At 33.4% G+C, this 23,181-nt stretch overlaps 2 protein-coding genes across 3 annotated transcripts in view; one reads left to right on the plus strand and one right to left on the minus strand.

The window, feature by feature from the left end:
- The first annotated feature begins 2,160 nt into the window (after positions 1–2,160).
- Positions 2,161–3,970, plus strand: LOC115696851 (berberine bridge enzyme-like 26). The gene has a single exon (XM_030623735.2). The coding sequence runs from the start codon at positions 2,208–2,210 to the stop codon at positions 3,831–3,833; it is 1,626 nt and encodes a 541-aa protein (XP_030479595.1). The 5' UTR covers positions 2,161–2,207; the 3' UTR covers positions 3,834–3,970.
- Positions 3,971–7,720: 3,750 nt separating this feature from the next.
- The window catches only part of LOC115696854 (ras-related protein RABA5c-like), a 28,276-nt gene continuing 12,815 nt past the window's right edge, over positions 7,721–23,181 (minus strand). The window contains exon 2 of one of the 2 annotated variants that reach the window (XM_061118934.1): positions 7,721–8,054. In XM_061118934.1, coding sequence (XP_060974917.1) covers positions 7,867–8,054 — 188 coding nt within the window. In that variant the 3' untranslated portion in view covers positions 7,721–7,866. Of the gene's footprint in view, positions 8,055–22,736; positions 23,145–23,181 lie in introns of those variants that run through there. The other variant, XR_009688814.1, reaches the window with a different exon arrangement.

Below are 23,181 nucleotides of genomic sequence, written 5' to 3' on the forward strand. Positions count from 1 at the left end.
ATAGTTAGAAAGAGTTAATGCACATTATCCTATCTCTTGTTAAGTGACATGAGTTCAAGCCTTGACACCTTCATTTAATAATTTTATACAATTTATTTTTTGCATATTTCATTTATTTCATTTTTTTGAAGAGTTTTTTATCTCTTCTGTACCATTCTCAATAACGGTAATCATACAATCCATTCCACACTATTTTGAGTGCATTCGATTTATACTAAGTAAGAATTTTATATTTTGGATTCAATCAAATCCACGTAATAACTCAAATCCAATTCGCAAAAGAGCGGATTAGATTGATTAGTTTTTAATGTTGAATTACTTAATGTTTTTTTTTTTCACATAACTAACAACAAAATAAAAATAAATTATTGTTATTTTATGTCGCCAACAACAATTTAAAATAAATAAAACAAAAAATAACAAACACAAGGGAAAAAATTATATGTATAAAAAAATATTTAGTTTTATTTTACTGTGTGTACTTGCATAGCAAATAAATTACCACTGTGTGTACTTACATAGTAAATAAATTTTACAACAATAAACTATTATATTTGGATGATATTAATGTCTTACCACACGTTTTATAATTATCCAAAGTTGTCATAGACTAACAAATTTAGATGAGATCGACGGTAATTGAGATCGTTCCGATATTTTTTAGTGCAAAACTTTTCATCTATTTATTATGCATTTTTATTTGGCAAAATTTATTATTCAATTTTTTATTTGATAAAATTTTTCATTTGATTATTATTATTACTGCATGTGTTATTTTATTGTTCACTATTATACTTTATGTAAAACAACTATCAGTATATATTAACAAATAAAAATTTAAGACTTTCCACCACAATAATTATAAATTTTAAAAATTTTATAATATTAAAATTGTTCCAAACCTTAAACCCTAAACCCTAATATCTCTATATCATAAAATGTAACCAGATTTATCAAAATATCTCTAGCAAGAATAAATACAGAAAATGTAACTAGATTTATCATAATATCTGTAGATCGAATTATCATTAAGTTTTATTTTGATAAAAAAATCAATTCAAGGTCATATTTGTACAATTTTAAAAAATACAGGGTCCATTTTGTCATTTAATAAAACAGAGGGTCTAATTGGTAACTTTTATAAAACACGGTGTCTAAAATTGTATTTACCCACATATATTAACAGAAAAAAAAATTGAAAATTTCCCACCACAATAATTACAAACTTTCAATTATTATAGTATAAGGATTGTTTCATATATACTAATAATGAAAAAATATTGAAGAAATTTAAATTATTATTTGGAAGAAAAATCAAATTATTCAATTAATTTAAAAACTTAAATTAAAAATAATAAAAAAACATTTCTTTACAAATGAATGAATTTATGACATTATAGTTGATGTAAGACAATTTTACCATTTACACTATGATTATATTATTGATTGTATTGATTATTTTGTACTCTTTTAGCTATAATTATTGTTGAGTAGAAAATAAAATTAATATATAAATTCAAAATTAATAACTAATTAATTAAAATTATAAAAAATTATAGGTTTGGAGTTAACTTTGGAGTATTGTTAGTTGGATCTAATTATTAATATTTAAAATTAATTATAAATAAAAAAAATATTAATTATGGTGTAGTTTCTAAGAATTAATTTAAGCCATTTGATTAAATCAATGACTATAAATCATTATACGTATAAATAGGTAAAATGTACAATACCTATTTTATTAGCTCCCACATATAATATATCACTTTATTTTTTAATATATAATATATCACTTATTTTAATTTTAAAATTATATTACTTAATTTTTAAATAATATAGCATTAAAGTGCCCAACACCATATTGATGTAACGCGTTGTAAGGGGTTAACCATTTCTTTATGTTATTTATTAAATTAAAATGTGTGGAACCCAATATTAAATTCCACTAAATAAGAGTATGCCCTTTCTCAGTTTTTGACACTCTAAGGTGGGCTTTAGCATTTTCTCAAAAAAAAAAAAAAATAAATAAATAAAAATAATAAAATGATAATTTTCTATCTCTACTCTCATCTAATCAACCTACCAATTTAACTTTGACTCACCGACATTTCTCTCTTCAATATATAAATATACAATTATGTAAACTGACACAATTGTCTATAAGAAGGAGAGCAAAATCAAGCTTGTTAGAAGATATATACGTTAACATGATTTCAAAATCACCATCCCTAGCAGTACACAAACTGCTACTATATTCTCTTCTTTTTCTCCAAACTTATTATTCATTGGCAACCTCAGCCAATTCAAGTACTGCTAAAAATTTCATTGAATGCGTCTCAATTAATTCTGAGCTTTCAGTTCCAGTCGTCACAACACTTTTCACACCAAACACATCGTCATTCACTTCTGTCCTCGGATCCACACCAACTAATCTCAGATTCTTAGAGCCCTCAGTTCCGAAACCCCAGTTCATCTTTACACCACTCCATGATTCCCATGTCCGAGCAGCTGTGATATGCTCAAAGCAGTTAGGCTTCCATTTCAGAGTTCGTAGTGGAGGCCACGACTATGAAGGAGTTTCCTACGTGTCTGAGATAGAAACTCCTTTTATTCTCATAGATCTCATCAACCTTCGACTCGTCCATGTTGACATCGAACATAACTCGGCTTGGGTTCAAGCTGGTGCTACAATTGGAGAACTTTACTACAAAATTTCTCAGAAGAGCAAAGTCCATGGCTTCCCAGCTGGGATTTGCCCGACTGTTGGAATTGGTGGCCATATCACGGGTGGAGGTTACGGTGCCATGCTTAGAAAATATGGCCTCGCAGCTGATAATGTTATCGACGCTCGAATCGTTGATGTTAACGGTGGAATTCTCGATAGAGAAATGATGGGAGAGGACTTGTTCTGGGCGATCCGTGGTGGGGGAGGAGGGAGCTTTGGAATCATTCTTTGGTGGAAGATTAAGCTTGTACCAGTGCCTGAAATAGTGACATTTTTTAGAGTTGGTAAGACGTTGGAACAAGGTGCAACCAAACTTGTCTACCGGTGGCAACAAGTTATGGATAAGCTTGATGAAGATCTCTTCATTGATGTTCTTTTTCAGATAGTTCATTCTAGCACTAATGAAAGAACACTCAAGATTAGTTACAACGCACTGTTTCTTGGGGACTCTAATAGACTGCTTAAGGTTCTTGGTGATGGTTTTCCTGAATTGGGTTTGGAGAAAAAGGATTGCATGGAAATGAGTTGGGTTGAATCAGTTCTTTATGTGGATGGATACCCAAAAGGAACACCAGTACAAAGCCTTCTCCAGGCAAAAAATAGATTCAGAACTTACTTCAAAGCAAAATCAGATTTTGTCTCAGTTCCAATACCTGAGAAAGCCCTAGAAGGATTGTGGACAAGGATGTTGAAGGAGGAGAATCCTGCTATGGTTTGGACTCCATTAGGTGGAATGATGAGTAGGATTTCGGAATCGAAAATTCCATACCCTCACAGAAAGGGAATCCTTTTCATGAGTCAGTACTTAACTACCTGGGCAGATGGAGACAAAGACCCAGAAAGGCACATTGATTGGATTAGGGAGGTGTATGAGTACATGACACCTTATGTTTCCAACTCTCCAAGACAAGCTTATGTCAATTATAGAGATCTTGATTTGGGGATTAACAAGAAGAACATGTGCTTCAATTGGCCAATTACTGATCATTGGGGTATAAGGTATTACAATGAGGATAACTTTAAGAGATTGGTACGTGTGAAGACCAAAGTTGATCCTCATAATTTCTTCAGGCACGAACAGAGTATTCCACCTTTAATTATTTACTAGATTTTATTTCTATAAGCACAATGAATAAATTGAGAAGATAATTATGAATTCTTCTCTTTCTTAAATTTTCATGTCGTCATTAATTGGAAGATGGATAATAAATTATAAATATTAATTAATGATGTTGGTTGGGCTTTCTATTAATCTTTATATAAATGTTCAAGTTATGTATTATTGTATGTTTTACTTGTGCTATACGTACTAACTTACTGTAGTTATTATTGAATAAAAAAATTGTTAGATTTGATATTAAATTATACTATTTAAATTTCCAAGTAATATGCATATTGTAGTATAGCTTGTCACATGGGACATCAATTTTTAATAAGTAAAATTAATATTTGGGTTCAAGTGGACAAGAAAGAAATACAACGTAATAAACAAGATCCTCGTTTTATGTGTTTTATGTACTGTTAAAATGTGGTTTGAATCTCAACCTTGATTCAATTAATATGTAATATTTCACGTGCATGAAAGTTAAAAGAAAATACAGAGCTGGAGATTGCTCCACCGGAGCTGTGGCAGGGGGGCGTGCCTGAGTGAGAATACTAAATTTTCAAAACTTTTTTAATCTAATTATGTATTTATTTATATCTATTACTTTGTATAAATTCCTAAGTAGAAATTACATAAATTATAAATTTTTTTGTAGTGTTTATTCCAAAGTCAACCTCTGACGGAGCGAGTTTCGACGATCGCGGAAGAGATCTTCGGTCTAACACTGTTGGAGGTCACAGACCTGATGGAAGTCCTCTGTGAGAAATTGGGTGTAACGCTCTATCGCATAAGGACGTCACGTGTGTGATTTTATAAACTAATTTAATACTAATAAATTAATTAATTATTAAAAAACGTGATAATATTAAAAACTTGACTAATATAAATCACTAAAAACAGACATTATAACGGCAGTAGAAAGGTATTTTTGGGATCTCTGTTATAAAAGATTTACCTAAAAGACTATATACAATAACAATTCAAAATACATTAGATACAACCAGTCCAAAATAACTCCTGGCAACTCGGCACACAGGCTGATTGGGTCAATATGTACATTGTTGGAGAAGACTCACTACACCAAAATTTAATATAAGTGACAGTTCAAAATGTTACTATTAGTTACTTATAGTGACATTTATGGTTTTAGTGGCATTTGTACCAAGTGTAAGATATGCCCGTGTGACTAAAGGTAAAATGTCACTATATTATTTGTTTAATAACATTTGAAAATGTCACTAAATTCTTTATTTTTTACAATAAATTTAACTGACATTTATAAAAATGTGAGTAAAATATATATTATTTTTAAATTTGTTATTTAATATATATCCAAAATGTAATACAATTTTTTTGTTATTTATTAAATATTATTTAAGTATCTCAATGCATAACTTTATATTGGTCATGTCATAATGACATTCTTGATAATTGATATATCATATGTAAATATGTAGTATTGAGAAAATTTCCAATAATATAAAATCGCCATTAATGGCATTATTTTTGTACAAATTATTCGTATAACACCAATGAAATGAAAAAGAAAATGTTTACATTAGTCTAATTTTGAAGAACAATAATAATCTAGAATAAAAAAAATACAACTTTTGGATCCAATACAAACACCATCTTCATGAACTTGCAACTTGTACATAAAGGCTAGGAGTCCAACTTGCTGATGACAAAGATGCAACATCGCTCACAATCATTATTTTCAATTTGTTGTTGATGAAGAAGATGGTTGGCTTCTTTTTCTGTCACGAAAAGAGTTTGGGAGAATAACATCTGTAAATAAATCACTCTCTCCCATTGTCAAATTATGCATTTGGATAATAATCAAGTATTGAAACATAGTATAGAGTCAATTCGTAAATTGTATATTAGCTAAGAAGAGCAAATCACAGTCATCTGCAAGTAATACTAAGCTCTACATACAATGCAAGTAATCCTATAATCATTCATCCACAATTTGATTAAGAAAATTAAACAGAGCATATAAACTACACACAGATAAACAAACATATTAAGGACCTCATTTATTAAAGAATAAACATTATAAAACAGTCACAATGTAAGTACAAACTATATGAACATATTAATGATACACAGGCTAAAAAAAGTACTAGAATATAGAATTAGAAATACTAGTATATTAGATATTGCTTACCGTGACCATATTGTCAATCATTATTATTTTCCTTTTTAATAATATACATAAATTTTGTTGTTTAGAAATACAAATCGTGCAATTCACATCTACATAAATTTTTTCTTTGTTTGCCAACTACTTAGCCACATCCCATTTATCAACTTAGACTTAGTTCATTGACCTTTTTCGTTTAAAACACTAGTTAGATTGCCTTCTCATAATCTGTTAGGCCGATACCAACTAATCTCATGATGAATAGTACTAAAATCAGCTGACTTCCAGCCCACATTTCATGTATTTTTTGATTTTTTATATGCTGCTTTTCAGAAAATCTGGATTACTGAAATCTTTTGACTAATTATCGTAGCGTGGAGAGGATGACAAAAAAGAAACCAATTCACAGGCTCCCAGAGACTTGCCTTTTTTGCCTGTGTTCGGCCTGCCTATTCTTCTGCTAAGTTTTTCTACTGTGCTTTTGTATGTGAGAATTTGAGCTGCTTAGGCTTACATGATCAATTTTGTATAAAATAGGATGATTATGGTCATGATCAATTGTTTATGTGTAATTCAAAGTTTAAGTTTTGTTATTTTATTTAATGGTGGTTTATATTTGTGTATATGTGAAATGCACGATTTGTAATAATGTGGTGGTGGTGGTGGCCGGTGGGGCAGTGATTCTGATTTTTTTTTTTAATTTTTTTTTGAGAATGTTTGTTTCGGTTCAAAAAGTCAATTACTGTCGGTGTACTACTATTTGCTTCGGTTATAAACTGAAGTAAAAATTAAAAGTTTTTGCTTCAGTTGATAACCGAAGCAAAAAATTACTTAGTGTCTTTATTATTATTCTTTTTTAATAAAAAAAGTATGAAAAGAACATTTAACAAAAAAAAAAGTCTTATGAGAAGAAATTAATGGTAAAATAAAATAGTCTTTAATTATATTAACTCTAACAAAAAAGGGGATATACATTTTAAATTAATTGAAGTGGAGCATTTTAATTTGATTGGGATAGAGAGAGAAAAATTGGGACATAAGATTTGGCTCCCATAAGGGGACCCCTCCCTTTGAAAACAACCAGCCATATGGCCATTAATTCTTACATATCAGCATAATAATTGTCCTACTCTTAACATAAAGCAGCTGACAAGAATCAAGTCTATCCATAAGGTTCCAAACGTCCATGGCCATCGGTCTCAACTCCCAGTAAGAGGAAATAAACATACAATTATGTAAACCGACACAATTGTCTATAAAAAGGAGAGCAAAATCAAGCTTGTTAGAAGATATATACGTTAACATGTTTTCAAAATCATTATCCGTAGCAGTACACCAATTGCTACTATATTCTCTTCTTTTTCTCCAAACTTATTATTCATTGGCAACTTCATCCAATTCAAGTACTGCTAAAAACTTTATTGAATGCGTCTCAATCAATTCTGAGCTTTCAGTTCCAGTAGTCACAACAATTTTCACACCAAACACATCGTCATTCACTTCTGTCCTCGGATCCACACCAACTAATCTCAAATTCTTAGAGCCCTCAGTTCCAAAACCCCAGTTCATCTTTACACCACTCCATGATTCCCATGTCCAAGCAGCTGTGATTTGCTCAAAGCAGTTAGGCTTCCATTTCAGAGTTCGTAGTGGAGGCCACGACTATGAAGGAGTTTCCTACGTGTCTGAGATAGAAACTCCTTTTATTCTCATAGATCTCATCAACCTTCGACTCGTCCATGTTGACATCGAACATAACTCGGCTTGGGTTCAAGCTGGTGCTACAATTGGAGAACTTTACTACAAAATTTCTCAGAAAAGCAAAGTCCATGGCTTCCCAGCTGGGATTTGCCCGACTGTTGGAATTGGTGGCCATATCACGGGTGGAGGTTACGGTGCCATGCTTAGAAAATATGGCCTTGCAGCTGATAATGTCCTTGACGCTCGAATCGTTGATGTTAACGGTCGAATTCTCGATAGAGAAATGATGGGAAAGGACTTGTTTTGGGCGATCCGTGGTGGTGGAGGAGGGAGCTTTGGAATCATTCTTTGGTGGAAGATTAAGCTTGTACCAGTGCCTGAAACAGTGACATTTTTTAGAGTAGTATATTCGCACTGATGCCTAATAACAATGCTCTAAATTATACTATTTAAATTTCCAAGTAGTATGCATATTGTAGTATAGCTTGTCACATGGGACATCAATTTTTAATATGTAAAATTAATATTTGGGTTCAAGTGGACAAGAAAGAAATACAACGTAATAAGCAAGATCCTCGTTTTATGTACTGTTAAAATGTGGTTTGAGTCTCAACCTTGATTCAATTAATCTGTAATATTTCACGTGCATGAAAGTTAAAAGAAAATACAGAGCTGCTGGAGATAGAGCTGTGGCAGGGGGGCGTGCGAGAGCGAGAATGCTAACATTTCAAAACTTTTTTAATCTAATTATGTATTTATTTATATTCATTACTTTGCATAAATTCCTAAGTAGAAATTACATAAATTATAGAATTTTTTGTAGTGTTTATTTTTTATGGCATAATTAAATAATATATTTAGTGTATAGGTTTTGTGTTTTGCTTACATTTTTGTGGGATTTTTATATGTCATATTTTTGTAAATAAAACTAATTTTACTATTATTTATAGTTTCTCCATATTTCGCTTCTCTAGGTTAACTGTTTGTTAGGTCAATCTGAACTTGCCTGCAACCATCCCCGCACCCCTCTCCAACTCGCCTGACCAACAAAATCGTCCGCCCTAGACTATGAAAAGAAAACACCAGAAGTGTTTTCATGCGTGTATGAAGATTCATTATCATCATCATCACTTCTTTTGATCTTCTTCCTCAATAGGTACCTGCAACCCTCACCAAACGTAATTGAACACAACTGTTTTGCTGGAGCAAAGTCAACCTCTGACGGAGCGAGTTTCGACGATTGCAGAAGAGATCTCCAGTCTGACGCTGTTGAAAGTCCTCTGTGAGAAATTGGGTGTAACGCCCTATCGCATAGGGACGTCACCTGTGTGATTTTATAAACTAATTTAATACTCATAAATTAATTAATTATAAGTGATAATATTAAAAACTTGACTAATATAAATCACTGAAAACAGACATCATAACGGCAGTAGAAAGGTGTTTCCGGGATTCCAGTTATAAAAGATTTACTCAAAAGACTATATACAATAACAATTCAAAATACAATAGATACAGCCAGTCCAAAATAACTCCTGGCAACTCGGCACATGGGCCGATGGGGTCAATATGTACATTGTTAGTAAAGACTGTCATCTCATGGTTGTTCTTACGTTTCCCTGCCCTTACCTGTACTATAGAGCACCGGTGAGTCACATAGACTCAGCAAGAAAAATAATAAAGAAGGATACATTAAATAGTTAATTATACATTTCATTATCAAAAAATGATTATACCATAACATTCATGAACAATAGTTAATATAACCAGCCATATGCATAAAAATAGATAGACTCATACATTTGCATTGCCTAATCAGGCAAGCCTGTGTCATAATGCAATATCATATATAATACTATTGCACCACTTAATCAGGTGAACTCGTGCCACGACTTGGCACCAATATAACGCATCGCCTAATCAGACAAGCTTGTACCTATGCCTAGTTCTCATATGTCATTAACGCCCATACCTACACCCAATAAGTCACGAGGAGGACACCTTACAACGGTTTCATTCTGTGCCATAACCTGATAATTTTCATACTACTATCGCCCGTATCTAATAAGGTACGCCGCTAGTTAGAAATCTAAAGCGATTTTGATCTATGCCATAAGGCAATTTTATATTATTGTCACCCGTATCTAATAAGGTATGTCGCTAGTTGGAAACCTAACTGCGGTTTCAATCTATGCCATAACCAGGCATTTTCATATTACTGCCGCCCGTATCTAATAAGGTATGCCGCCAGTTAGAAACCTAACAGTGATTTCGATCTATGCCATAACCAGGCATTGTCATATTACTACCACCCATATCTAGCAAGGTACGCTGCCAGTTGAAAATCTATTAGCGGTTTCGATCTATGCCATAACCAAGCATTTTCATATTACTGCCGCTTGTATTTAATAAGGTACGCCGCAAGTTGGAAACCTAATAAGGTGGATAGGGATCTAAGACCATGGTCGGCCACATCGTTGGTGGGGTATGATGTTATAAATATTATTGCCTAAAAATTAATAATTTTTTAATAATATATTTATAATTTTTTTATGTATAAAATAGGCTAATTCCGAGACGTGGGAACTTTTTTAGTGTTGTGGGCACTTTCCAAAAGTTCCACTATAAGAACAACAAATGACGCGATGAATACTCACAAAAATCGCATGTAAGTAATTTTATATCTTTTAGAAATACTTTTTATATTTAATTTATATTCAATATAATAGTTTATTAAATACTTTTTTAGGCCAAAATAGTTGAAATTCGTGAAACTTAACCAGCGCCAATCGGTGTCCCCCTACAATACGATGTAGACTCTACCCAGTTCCTCGCAGACATGCCTATTATGACACAGATGCTGGGTGAGTGGGCATGCCACTTGAGTAAAATGGGCCAGTTACCGAGACTTAGGGAGGGGGCTTAGAGGGCAACTTCCAGGGCAGGTCCCTCTGGGCAACCTACTATCACTCAGGAAGAATAAGAGGCCCTGAAGTAAAGGGTAAAAGAGTAAGAAGTACGGAACGAGTGACAACAATAAATTTTGCATACTAAGAATCAATACCTGGACACGTTTTAGGAGCAGTTCAGGTATTTGTCTAGCGTCGTTCCTGGCTTCAACATGCTTTCGATTGCTCCGATTCCACCGATTTCACCATTTCAGCCTCCTGGTCTTGGGTCTTCTTCACAGGCTAGCCCTCCCACTCAAGACGACAATAACGATGTTGTTGACTTGTAGTTTAGTTTTAGATTAACATTTTATTTAATTTTGTAATTATAATCTAAATTTTAGTTTTATAATATAGTTCGGATTAAAGTTTTTTAACACCTCAACGAAAAAAAAATCTCATCTTGATTATTTATCAATTTTATTTTCTTCAACTATTATTTAGAAAATATCAGTAACAATTATAGAGACCGTGAACCAAAAATTTATTATACATGAAATTTTTAAGCTTTAATATTATAAATAAAATATATAAGAAAAAAGATTATTTTTGAAAATTTTCCAAAGTTTTTCTTTTTGTAAAGGTTCTGATACCAAATACAGTTCATCACTTATGTAATTTAATTCTCATTTTTCTTAATTTTTATATAAAAAAGACAGAATCTTTGAATGGAATTTTTGTCTTACTCAGCAGATAGGAACCCAGATGATTATAAAATACCCAATCAATTAAAAAAAATTGCAATAAAAAATTGATGATCGAGTACCCAAAAATCTTATCTGTTTGATCATAATCGAAAATAATGAAATAAATTAAAGTGAAATTGAAATGGATAAGAAAGAAGATAAGATTAGTACTTACTGGTAAGTTCATCGAGCCAACGCTTGACACTTTCAAAGGTAGACTTGCGAGTGATATCGTAAACGACGAGAGCACCGACGGCGCCGCGATAATAAGCTGAAGTGACTGCCCTGAAACGCTCTTGGCCGGCGGTATCCCAGATCTGGGCTTTGATCTCTTTTCCGTCAATATCGACGACCTGGGTCTGAAACTCAACCCCAATTGTGGCTTTTGAAGTCGGGTCGAACTGGTTTGTAGCGAAACGGGAGAGAAGGTTGGATTTACCCACTGCTGAGTCTCCGATCAAGACTATCTTGAACAAGTACTCTTCTCCTTGTTCTTCCGCGATTGTTGATTAGATATATATATATATAAGACTTTTTCTTGATGTCTTATATATTATGTTCTCAGAGAGAACCCAGAAGAAGAAGAAGAAAGAAGAAAGGTTTAGTTTAGTGTGAGTTTTGGGGTTTAAGGAGATTTGTAGACACAATGCGTAATTGGCGGGGATGATTTTATTTTATTTTATTGACGCGTAAAGCTACACTAATTTCCACTTCAAACCAGATAATACATAACGATAATATCTGTTTAATCAGATTTATTATATAAATAAATAATATCTTTTTTTTTAATCAAAAGTATCCAGATTATAATATAGAATTGGAATAATCATATTCCTAATGAAATTAGAATTAATATTGTCCTATATATATATGTACCACCTATCTAATTAAAAAATTTATATTACGAGATAACACACACGTAGTCATAATAAATATGGATAATCAACCATTCTCCCAAGTTTTTATTTACCCAAGATTTAATAGTGGTTTTGAAGAAAATGATCCACCATCATCACCATTAATGAGGGTGGAGTTGAAAGTGATCCAAATGTACTATTCAGATACCGATCATAGCGACACCTTCATCTCATACAACTCCACTCACCAATTCCAATACCAAATTGATCACCTATTCCAAGAGACCTCACCATCCATCAACACACTCATTACCTCCATGTTTTCAGACGAACTGATCCCCTTCCCCTTGGTTAACATGTACTGGAGCAACCCCAACCTTCCTAACATGTCCCAGTTAAAGATGGCAGTAAGCTTCCACAGAATGGTCAACATGGTCTCGTTGCCCCTCACCCTCGTCAGTACTCTCCTTCACGTACACCGCCCTCGTCACCGTCGTCATGTCTCTATCACCTTGACTCTGGATAACAGGATAATGATCCCTAACAAGGTTTTGCTTGATCTACGTATCGCTCAGGCATGGGAAAAAGTACTTAATCGTTTAACGCCTGTTACCGCCTCTTTCCCCGCTCAGGCTGATCCTGAAGTACGTCACCCACCATCTTCGTCGACAAGTGTTGATAATGATGATCAAATGTTGAATCATGTTGACCCGAAGGAGGATGAGCATGATGATGAGGATTGGTTCAATCATGAATCACCTAGGTTATATGTGGTAGTATGAATACATGGAACGATCAAGATTTAGTGTAGTACAACACTTAGGGTAATTACTATAGAAACTTATTTTACATCTTATTTAGTATATTAATTAGTATCATAAAATGTGTTATTAAAATTTAGGACTTTAAACACAATGAATAAATGACTCATTCCCTTCAGTATTTTAATTTTTGAATTTTTTATTTACCTATCACTAACTACTCAACCCGACTCAAATCTTATTTTCTTTAAATATCTATGTAACTACATTCTATACATGTTCATTTTTTTTATACAGGCTTTCGATTTCGGTTTTAAGTTAATTATTTATTTAATTAAAATAATAGAATAATTAATTTTGATCAATAGCTAAGATTTATCAATCTTACTCAAAATCTAATTCAAGTCAATTTTTAAATTCTTATTACAACCATGTCATTAAATAAAATATTATTATTGATTAATTATATAACATTAATATAATATAGGGTAAATAGCGGTATAAGTACACAAAATTTTAAGCTTACAAGTAGCATAAACTCAATGTTTATTTTTAGTAGCATAGGTATCCAATTTTTCTAAAACATTAATTTTCTTCTAGTTTCGTCAGTACAAATTCTGTTTTGAATTTATTAAAAAAATATAAGAATTCAGGTCTTATATGTGCCATATTTAATATAATAACAGAGTTAGTACTGACACAATTAGAGAAAAATTATAGTTTTACAAACATTAGGTACTTATACCGCTAAAAATAAATATAGAGTTTATGCTGCTTACAAACTCAAAGTTTTTAGTACTTATGCCGCTGTTTACCCTATATATTATAAAAATATTTGTGAGATAAATATCTTATATTTTCTTATTCATACACTTATATTATACTAGGCGAAAGTTACGTGCATTGCACGTATGCTTAGTCGTATATATTCAATTTTATTTAGCAAGTGATAAAATATGCATATTTCTTATATTTTTATTTTACATTCAAATAGTCATTCTAATATGCTTAGAAATATTTCAACAGCAAAAAAAAATCAATTAATTTAGTATGTCTGCGCCTGTTGAATTAAACCACATATTACCTGTACACTGTAAAAACCAGATTATTACACAGAGATTTACAAGGCAGTAAAATAATCCCTAGGTGGCCTTTGGCCTCTATTAACCTAGACAAAAGCAGTTAAGTTAGTTACAAAGTTGATTAATACTTTGTAACTAACTCTCCTCTCTTTGTGCTATAATACAACATATATAAAAACCAGTATGAACAACAATTAAGTAACAGGCAGAGAAACAAAAACTCAGAGCAGTACTACAGAAACAGAAACAGAAAATCAGAGGCATAACAATATACAACAAAATCAGATCCTTTTCACAGAGAAGAAACAAACTGTTTTTTGGGGGAGTTTTTTGAAGGAGGCTTACAATGGAGTAAGCTTTGGAACCCAAGGTGTGGTTCGGATATCCAAGATCTCAGGAAGATTGTCCATGAAATAAAGAAGAAATACACAACAGTTAGTACAAAATTCGAGAGAAACAAAGAGAATAGAGAGGAAGAAAATACTGTAAACATATTCAGATTACCAAACAATACCTGTGTGTTTTGCAATCCCACCTTTTGTAATCATCTGATCATTGAAGATCCATAGTGAACGAGACGAGCTCGAAGAGGACGTACCCAACACGATTTTGGGGAACCTCTATAAAACTCGATGTTATTTCTTCCTTTTCTTTTCTGCACTTTTATTGTTGTGTTTTATTTAATTTCTGCTTGGGATTTTTTGGGTATTTTGTTGGTGTTCTTCGTGCTCTTCAAAGACGAACAATGAAGAACAAGGCTCGGTTTTAAGGGGGTTGTTCGAACTGGGTAGAGGGTTATTTCTGGGTTTAATTTTTGGTTTTTCTGGGCTGTTATTGGTACTGCTGTCTTCGTGTTCTTCAGAGAAGAACATCAAAGACGAAGGCAGCTCTAGGGTTTCTCTGCTAGGGTTTTGAAAGTGGAGGTTGGGCTGTGTGTGTTTGAGTGTTTGAATGCTAAAAAGGGAATATATATGTCTAATGCAATTTAGGGTTTCTAAATGATATAGAAACGACTTGTAGTACATGAAATAGGGGCTGTCGTTTGTGGGGTTTAAAATCAAGGGTCAAACTTGTGCTTGGACTAAGGATTAAAGGTCAGGTTTGACCTTGTATTTGATTTGTTTCTTTTGTTGTGGTGTAGGTTAATTTAGGAATAAATTCCTACAGTGGTATCAACAAGGCACAATCTGCAGCAAAGATTAATCAAGAAAGCATAAGGAATGCATAAAGTAATCATTAAGAAAGCATCAAGAAACACATTCATACCAGCAAGAATTCAAATACACAAAACTAGATTGCAAAGAACAACAACAGGATTATACTAAACTCATTATCTATATAATTTCTTTGAAATAACTTTATACATATACAATTATGAGTTCCATGAAGGTTGATATAGATAAGTTTGATGATTCAGGTGATTATCGTATTTGGAGGAAGAAGATTAGGGCTCTATTGGCTCAACACAAACTGTTGAAGGTTCTCAATTCACTACTGGAATCCTACAGGGAGGTTAAGACAGCCATTAAGTATGGGAGAACTGAGAGCACTCTTGAAGAAGTAATCTCAGCTTTGAAATCAAAAGATTTGGAATTGAAAGTTGAAAGACCGGGGCATACTAATGGGGATGTTAACATAAGTAGGGGAAGGCCTGGACAAAAGAAATCATGGCAAAACAGGGGTAGAAGCACTAGTAGGGGTTCACATAAGGGCATCAATCATCATCACAAAGGGAGGTCAAATTCTAAGGGTTCTAAAGATCCTAATGGGTGCTATCATTGTGGAAAGTTAGGGAATTTCAAGAGAGAATGCTACTTTTACAAGAGAAGCAATGGGAAACAAAATTCAGATCATCAAGAGGAATCAAACAAGCAAAATAAGACTAAGAATGACTATTAAAATGCAAACCTAAGTGATGGTTATGATAGTGGAGATGTCTATGTGGCTGCATCATCTTTTAAAGATGATTGGATTATTGATTCGGGTTGTACATTTCACATGACTAACAATAAGTCTTATTTGTTTGATTACAGAGAATCTAGAGGGGGCAAAGTAATTATTGGGAATGACCAAACATGCAACATTTAAGGTTCAGGTTCTATTAACTTTAAAATGTTTGATGGCATTATTAGAACTTTAACTAATGTTAGATTTCTATTAGTGTACTTGATGATCTTGGTGTTGTTAGCAAAATTGAGGTAGGTACAATCAAATTGGCCAAGGGGTCTATGACTATCATCAAAGGACACAAAAATGTTGGTCTATACTACTTGCAAGGAAGCCCCATAGCTTGCTGCCACAACACCAAGGAGTATGTTACAGAAGACACTAAGGTTGTCCTATGGCATAGAAGATTGGGACACATTAGTGAAAGAGGGCTACAACTCATGAGTGAACAAAAGCTACTTGGTGAGGATAAGGTAACCAAGGTAGATTTTTAAGAATTTTGTGTACTAGGAAAGCATCATAGACTTAAATTTCAAACTGACACACACAAATCACAAGGTATCTTAGATTATGTTCATTCAGATTTGTGGGGTCCTGAGAAAACCCTAACTTTTGGGGGTAGTGCCTATTTCTTATCTATTGTTGATGATTATTCTTGGAAGGTTTGTGTTTATCTGTTAAAGCATAAAAATGAGGCTTTTCAAAAATTTGTACATTGGAAATTACTTGTTGAAAACCTAACTAACCGGAAATTTAAAACCCTAAGGACAAATAATGGCCTAGAATTTTGTAATGATGAGTTTACAGGTTACTGTCAAGACAATGGAATCCAAAGGCACAGGACAGTGAGGAAAACCCCTCAGCAAAATGGTGTTGTTGAGAGAATGAACAGAACCATATTGAACAAAGCAAGGTGCATGCTTTTCAATGTCGGGCTCGCAAATGGATTTTGGGGAGAAGTCGTTGTAACTACTACATACCTAATCAATAGAAGTCCCTCTAGTGCAATTGAAGGTAAAACCCCTGAAGAAAGGTGGACTGGTAAACCACCTGACTTGTCTAATTTGAAAGTTTACGGGATGTGCAGCTTGTGCACATCAAAGTGTAGGCAAGTTAGAGCCTAGGACTCTAAAATGTGTGTTTTATGGGTTACCCCGAGGGTGTAAATGGCTATAGATTGTGGGTAAAAGGGAAAGGAGGTTTCAAAACTCTTATTAGTAGAGATGTGATTTTTCAAAAAAATGATTTTCCTTGTAAAAATACTAATGAGCTTGATGCAAGTTCCACAGAAACTAACCCTGCAGGTACATCTATTGGAGTCACTCAAACCGGCCCAACTGAAGTGGAGCCGAATCCAGATCAGGTGGAACCAATTCAAATGGAACCTCAAGAAGCACCAAATTAGGTGGAAAAAATTCAGGTGGAACGTGAAGTTCAAGATGAAGAAGACAGGAATCAGGAAGACCTTACAGAATATTAGCTTACAAGAGATAGAGCTAGAAGAGTTCCTAAACCTAACCAGAAGTAGAGTTACAATGTGTGGGATGAGAGTATTGCCTATGCCTATATGTGGAAACTTAAAGCTGAGATCTATGAGCCTCAATCTTATGAAGAAGCACTTAAAGATAGAAATTACAAGGCTTGGTTGAAAAGCAATGAAGGAGGAAATGTACTCTCATAAAGAATAAGACTTGGAGAGTTGTACTTAGACCTGATGGCAAGAGTGTGGTATCTTGCAAATGGCTTTTCAAAGTCAAGGAAGGGAGGACCGAGGATGAATCGGTAAGGTTCAAAGCGAGATTGGTGGCAAATGGGTTCACACAGAAAGAAGGGGTAGACTTTACATAAATATTCTCAACAGTGGTGAAATATAAGACTATAAGGTTGATGCTCTCACTAGCTACTCAGTTTGACATGGAGATTGACGAAATGGATGACCACAACTTTTCTACATGGGGACCTAGAAGAAGACATTTATATGGAGCAGCCAAAGGGGTTTGTGGCTAAATGCAAGGAAGACCATGTTTGCAAGCTTGACAAGTCTCTATATGGATTGAAGCAATCCCCGAGACAATGGAACAAACGGTTTGACACTTTTATGACCAAACAGGGGTTCAATAGAAGTTATTATGACCACTATTTGTACTTTAAAGGTTCGGAAATTGCTAAAGTCATTTACTTGCTACTTTATGTGGATGATATGCTAATAATTAGCAAGGAAAGGTCAAATGTTAACAAGGTCAAGGATTTGCTCAAGTCGGAATTTGAAATGAAGGACATAGGTGTGGCTACTAAGATTTTGGGGATCAACATTCTAAGGGACAGACGCAAAGGGAAACTCATGCTACATCAAGAAGACTATATCAACAAGATCATAGAAAAGTTTTCTATGAAAGATTCAAAGGCTGTTTCACTGCCGATTACCAACCAATACCTTATGTCTAAATCTATGTGCCCGAAGAGCAAGTTAGAGCAAGAAGAGATGGCTAATGTTCCCTACTCTAATGCAGTAGTGTCCATAATGTACTTGATGGTTAGTACTAGACCTGACCTTACTTATGTTGGAAATTATTTTACCAGGATCTTAGATCTACTCACAAGTATGTTGATTAACACCCTAAATATGAACTTCTAAAACGATTATAAAATAAACACATATAAAGTATGAGAAACCTTACATTGGGTGCAGCGGAATATTATGTCTCCTTCCGTTCAGATCTCTAACCCTTGTATCCTTTCTGTCGTAGAGTATTATCAAGATCTGAACCTGGATCTCTTTCTCTCCTTTCTTTAGTGCTGAAACTCCTTCTTGTTGAATGTCTTTCTTCACAATCTTCCTCACTATGATTGAGGTATCACTTGCTGTGTGTGGCCACTACTCTAACACTAAGAGGTTCGAAATTATTCAAGGAAGAAGAAGAGTATGAAGGTGGCGGCTAGGGTTTAAAAAGAGAAGGCTCAGGTTTTTCTCTGAAGGAAACCAGAAGTAAAAGTGTTAATTTCCTGAAGCCTTCACTATCTATTTATAGCATTCCACATAGGGTTAGGTTTGAATTATTTGGCATTAAAAAAATAAAAATATGAGATGATAAAGCCTATAAAAGTGGCCGGCCATGGCTATGTGGATTTGGGCCTCACTTTTTGCAATTTTGCAGTTTTATCATTTCTGCATCTCATTTTCTCAAAAACGCCAATTTTCAAATTCAACCATTTAAATGCTAATTCTAACTATTTAATAACTATAAATAATTATTAAATAATATTTTCATTTATCATATTTATTAATTGAACCATACAAAGTATCATAATTAACAAATATGCCCGAAAAACTCTTTCTTTACAATTTCGCCCTTACTTAGTGAAAAATTCACAAATAGACATAGTCTAATTTGAGAATTATAATTGATTAATCAAAACTAATTAAATGAGTCTTACAAGTAATATTATCTCAACTAGTGGGGGGATAATGGGTCTATATAACCGAGCTTCCAATAAGCAGATCAAGAATTTATAACCTAAATTCACTGACTTATTAATTCTTCGGTTAATCCACGCATAGAACTTAGAATTGCACTCTCAGTATATAGAGCGCTCTATATGTTCCACCATATAGACACGTCAATAGTTATCCATTGTTATAATCCTAATTTGATTAATGATCCTCTATATGAATGATCTACACTGTAAAGGGATTAGATTACCGTAACACCCTACAATGTATTTTATCCTTAAAACACTTAACCCCGTATAAATGATATTTCAGCTATGTGAAATGAGTACTCCACCATTTATTTTCGTTTGGTCAAGCTCGAAGGAGATCATCCTTTACTTACTATTCGCCAGATAGAAGCTGTAGATTCCATATTTATGTTAGCACTCCCACTCAATTGCACTACCGTGCTCCCAAAATGTACGTATCACCCTGACCCAAAAGTAGGCTTAACTAACAAATCAAAGAACACGAATAACACTCTTGAGATTGAGCCTAATCATTTCAAGATTTAGATCATTTGATCTAGGATCAACTAGGCGATATTGACTTGAATAGATATAACGGTAAGTTTAATAAATCTATGTCAAAGTTCAATATCGGTCCCTTCTGATGCATACTCCATGCACCCAACCTGAGCTTTACTTTAACCAATGCTCTGGAAAGAACATAGCATTTCTCCAAATGCAAGTAAACTCTGTTGTAGATTATCATATCAGTAAAACCCTGTGTCTGATAAATCTAGGAATCTTTATTCACATAGTCATGTTTACTTTCCAATGTGTTGACAACACAATAAACAGGATCAAGTTGGGATTGGTCCATCAGGGTCACCAAACACATCAGAACATTGAAGGGTTCACAGATGCAGATTATGCGGGGGACAGGGACATTAAAAGATCTACTTCGACCTACTTTTTCTTAACAGGGGAAATTGTACTAGTTGAAAAGTACAATTACAGCCAGTAGTGGCTTTGTCCACTACTGAATCTGAATATATAGCTACTACAGAAGCTATTAAAGAGGCCTTATGGTTAAAAGGACTTATGGAGGAGCTGAAGTTAATGAAAAAGGCTCCTAGAATCTACTCCGATAGTCAGAGCAGCATCTATTTGTACAAAAACTCGGTTTTTCATGATAGGACAAAACACATTGAGAAAAACTATCACTTTATCAGGAATAAAGTTTCACAAGGACAGATCGGGATAGACAAAGTGCCTACTGAAGTGAATCCATCAGACATGGGCACAAAGGTGGTGTCCCTCAATAAGTTTAAGCTTTGCTTAAGCTTATTGTGGATTGACACAGCTTGGTAAAACCCGTAATGGGTTCGAGCTAAGACCCTCAGTTACACTCAAACGACAACAAAGATATCCGTGTACAGTTCATATGGGGTTTAGGTGGAAATTGTTGAATTAAACCCCATATTACCTTTACACTGTAAAAACTAGATTATTACACAGAGATTTACAAGGCAGTAAAATAATCCCAAGGTGGCCTTTGGCCTCTATTAACACAGAGAGTTTTTTGGAGGAGGCTTACAATGGAGTATGCTTTGGAACCCAAGGTGTGGTTCAGATATCCAAGATCTCAGGAAGATTGCTCATGCAACAAAGAAGAAATACACAACAATTAGTACAAAATCTGAGAGAAACAGAGAGAATAGAGTGGAAGAAAATACTGTAAACATATTCGGATTACCAAACAATACCTATGTGTTTTGGAATCCCACCTTTTGTAATCATCTAATCATTGAATATCCATAGTAAACGAGGCAAGCTCGAAGAGGACGTACCCAACACGATTTTAGGGAACCTCTATAAAACCCGGTGTTATTTCTTCCTTTTCTTTTTTGCACTTTTATTGCTCTGTGTTTTATTTAATTTCTGCTTGGAATTTTTTGGGTATTTTGTTGGTGTTCTTCAGAGAAGAACAACGAAGAACAAGGCTCGGTATTAAGGGGGTTTTTCGAACTGGGCAGAGGGTGATTTCTAGGTTTAATTTTCGGTTTTTTTGGGCTGTTATTGGTGTTGCTGTCTTCGTGTTCTTCAGAGAAGAACATCGAAGACGAAGGCAGCTCTAGGGTTTCTCTGCTAGGGTTTTCAAAGTGGAGGTTGGGCCGTGTGTGTTTGAGTGTTTGAATGCTAAAGAGGGAATATATATATATGTTTGATGCAATTTAGGGTTTCTAAATAATATAGAAACGACTTATAGTACATGAAGTAGGGGCTGTTGTTTATGGGGTTTAAAATCAAGGGTCAAACTTGTGCTTTGACTAAGGATTAAAGGTCAGGTTTTACCTTGTATTTGATTTGTTTCCTTTGTTGTGGTGTAGGTTAATTTAGGAATAAATTCCTACAGAGCCTTTCTCTCTAAATAATTTTTGAACTCATGAATCACTTTTTGCACCACAATTCTTCAACTGTAATAGAAACATCACACCAAATTAAATAGTCAAAAAAAAAATGATCACGAGAAAAGTCCCATCAAAACTACCATTAAGCATTGAGAAAATAAATACACAAATATTGTATAAACTAGATTGAAGTTACGTGCAATGCACGTATATTTAGTTGTAATTTTTAATTTTATTTTTAGATAGTGTATTATGATATCTATACTATATCATTATAGTATAATTTAATAAATAATCATTTTTAAAATAATTTAAAAAATACATAATAATATATTCAAGAGAGAAAAAAGAGAACAATGTGTTAAGTTTTAATAAATTCTTATTTCTTGTTTATAATATAAGATAATTATAGGAGATATTTTTAATTTTGTATCACCTCAATTATTTAAATATCAAAAATAGATAAAACCATTAATTACTGTGATATTTTATTAATATGACGAAGACAACAATGAATAATAGTAATATGTTCTTCTAATTCCTTTTCATTTAACACATTTCAATCTAACATCCAATGAGTAAAAACTATTATTATATGAAAATGTTGTGCAAACATAAGAAACATCTCTCATATCAATAGATTCCTTGACTATATTGTAGCCATTTGTTACTTGTAACTCGAAAAAAAGACAACATTGAGTAAAAGATTTGCCATGAAAAAACTCATCAGTGAACAACAAATTAGATTGGGTTTTGATGTACATCATTTGATGTTAAGGACATTGCGCTGATGTCAAATAATAAAAGATATGCTCCAAAGCTTGCAAATCCACAACCAACATTAAAAAAATTTCTTAAACTTCCTCCATCGTTCAAAAATTTTGTTTGAAAAGTTTGAACATCTACCATTTTAATCACATACACATTATCTCTAGAACAAAATGTAAAAACGTTGAATATAAATATAAAAACTTAAGAATTGAATACAGAAGCTTGATAGTATAATCACATAATTCTAGAAATAATAAAACTAAAACACGTATTGAAAGAATGAAACTGAATGGGTTTCAAGTACAATTACAAACGATACTATAGTAAATTATTTAAAAGTGAACTGGAACAACCATCTCAACTCCCATTATTTAAAAGAAAGTGAAGTGGAACAACTATCTCAACTCTCATTTTAACAAGAGTATTTTGAAATTCACCCTTTCAGATCTTCCCTCTCAGCATCTAAATCAGTAAAAAATATTCTCTGCTATCATTGCCAAATCATCCTCATTTTTTTGGAAAAAGCTTAATAATTTTCCCCTCCAAGATTGCTGCAACAATAGGATTATCTGTAGACCAAACATGTAACACCCTAACTACCTTAGG

The sequence above is a fragment of the Cannabis sativa genome, chromosome 7 (assembly GCF_029168945.1).
Source record: "Cannabis sativa cultivar Pink pepper isolate KNU-18-1 chromosome 7, ASM2916894v1, whole genome shotgun sequence".
Lineage (NCBI taxonomy): Eukaryota > Viridiplantae > Streptophyta > Magnoliopsida > Rosales > Cannabaceae > Cannabis > Cannabis sativa.

Bases quoted from the DNA above. Each gene is read 5' to 3' on its own strand.
- LOC115696851 (XM_030623735.2), top strand. From the start codon at position 2,208: ATGATTTCAAAATCACCATCCCTAGCAGTACACAAACTGCTACTATAT.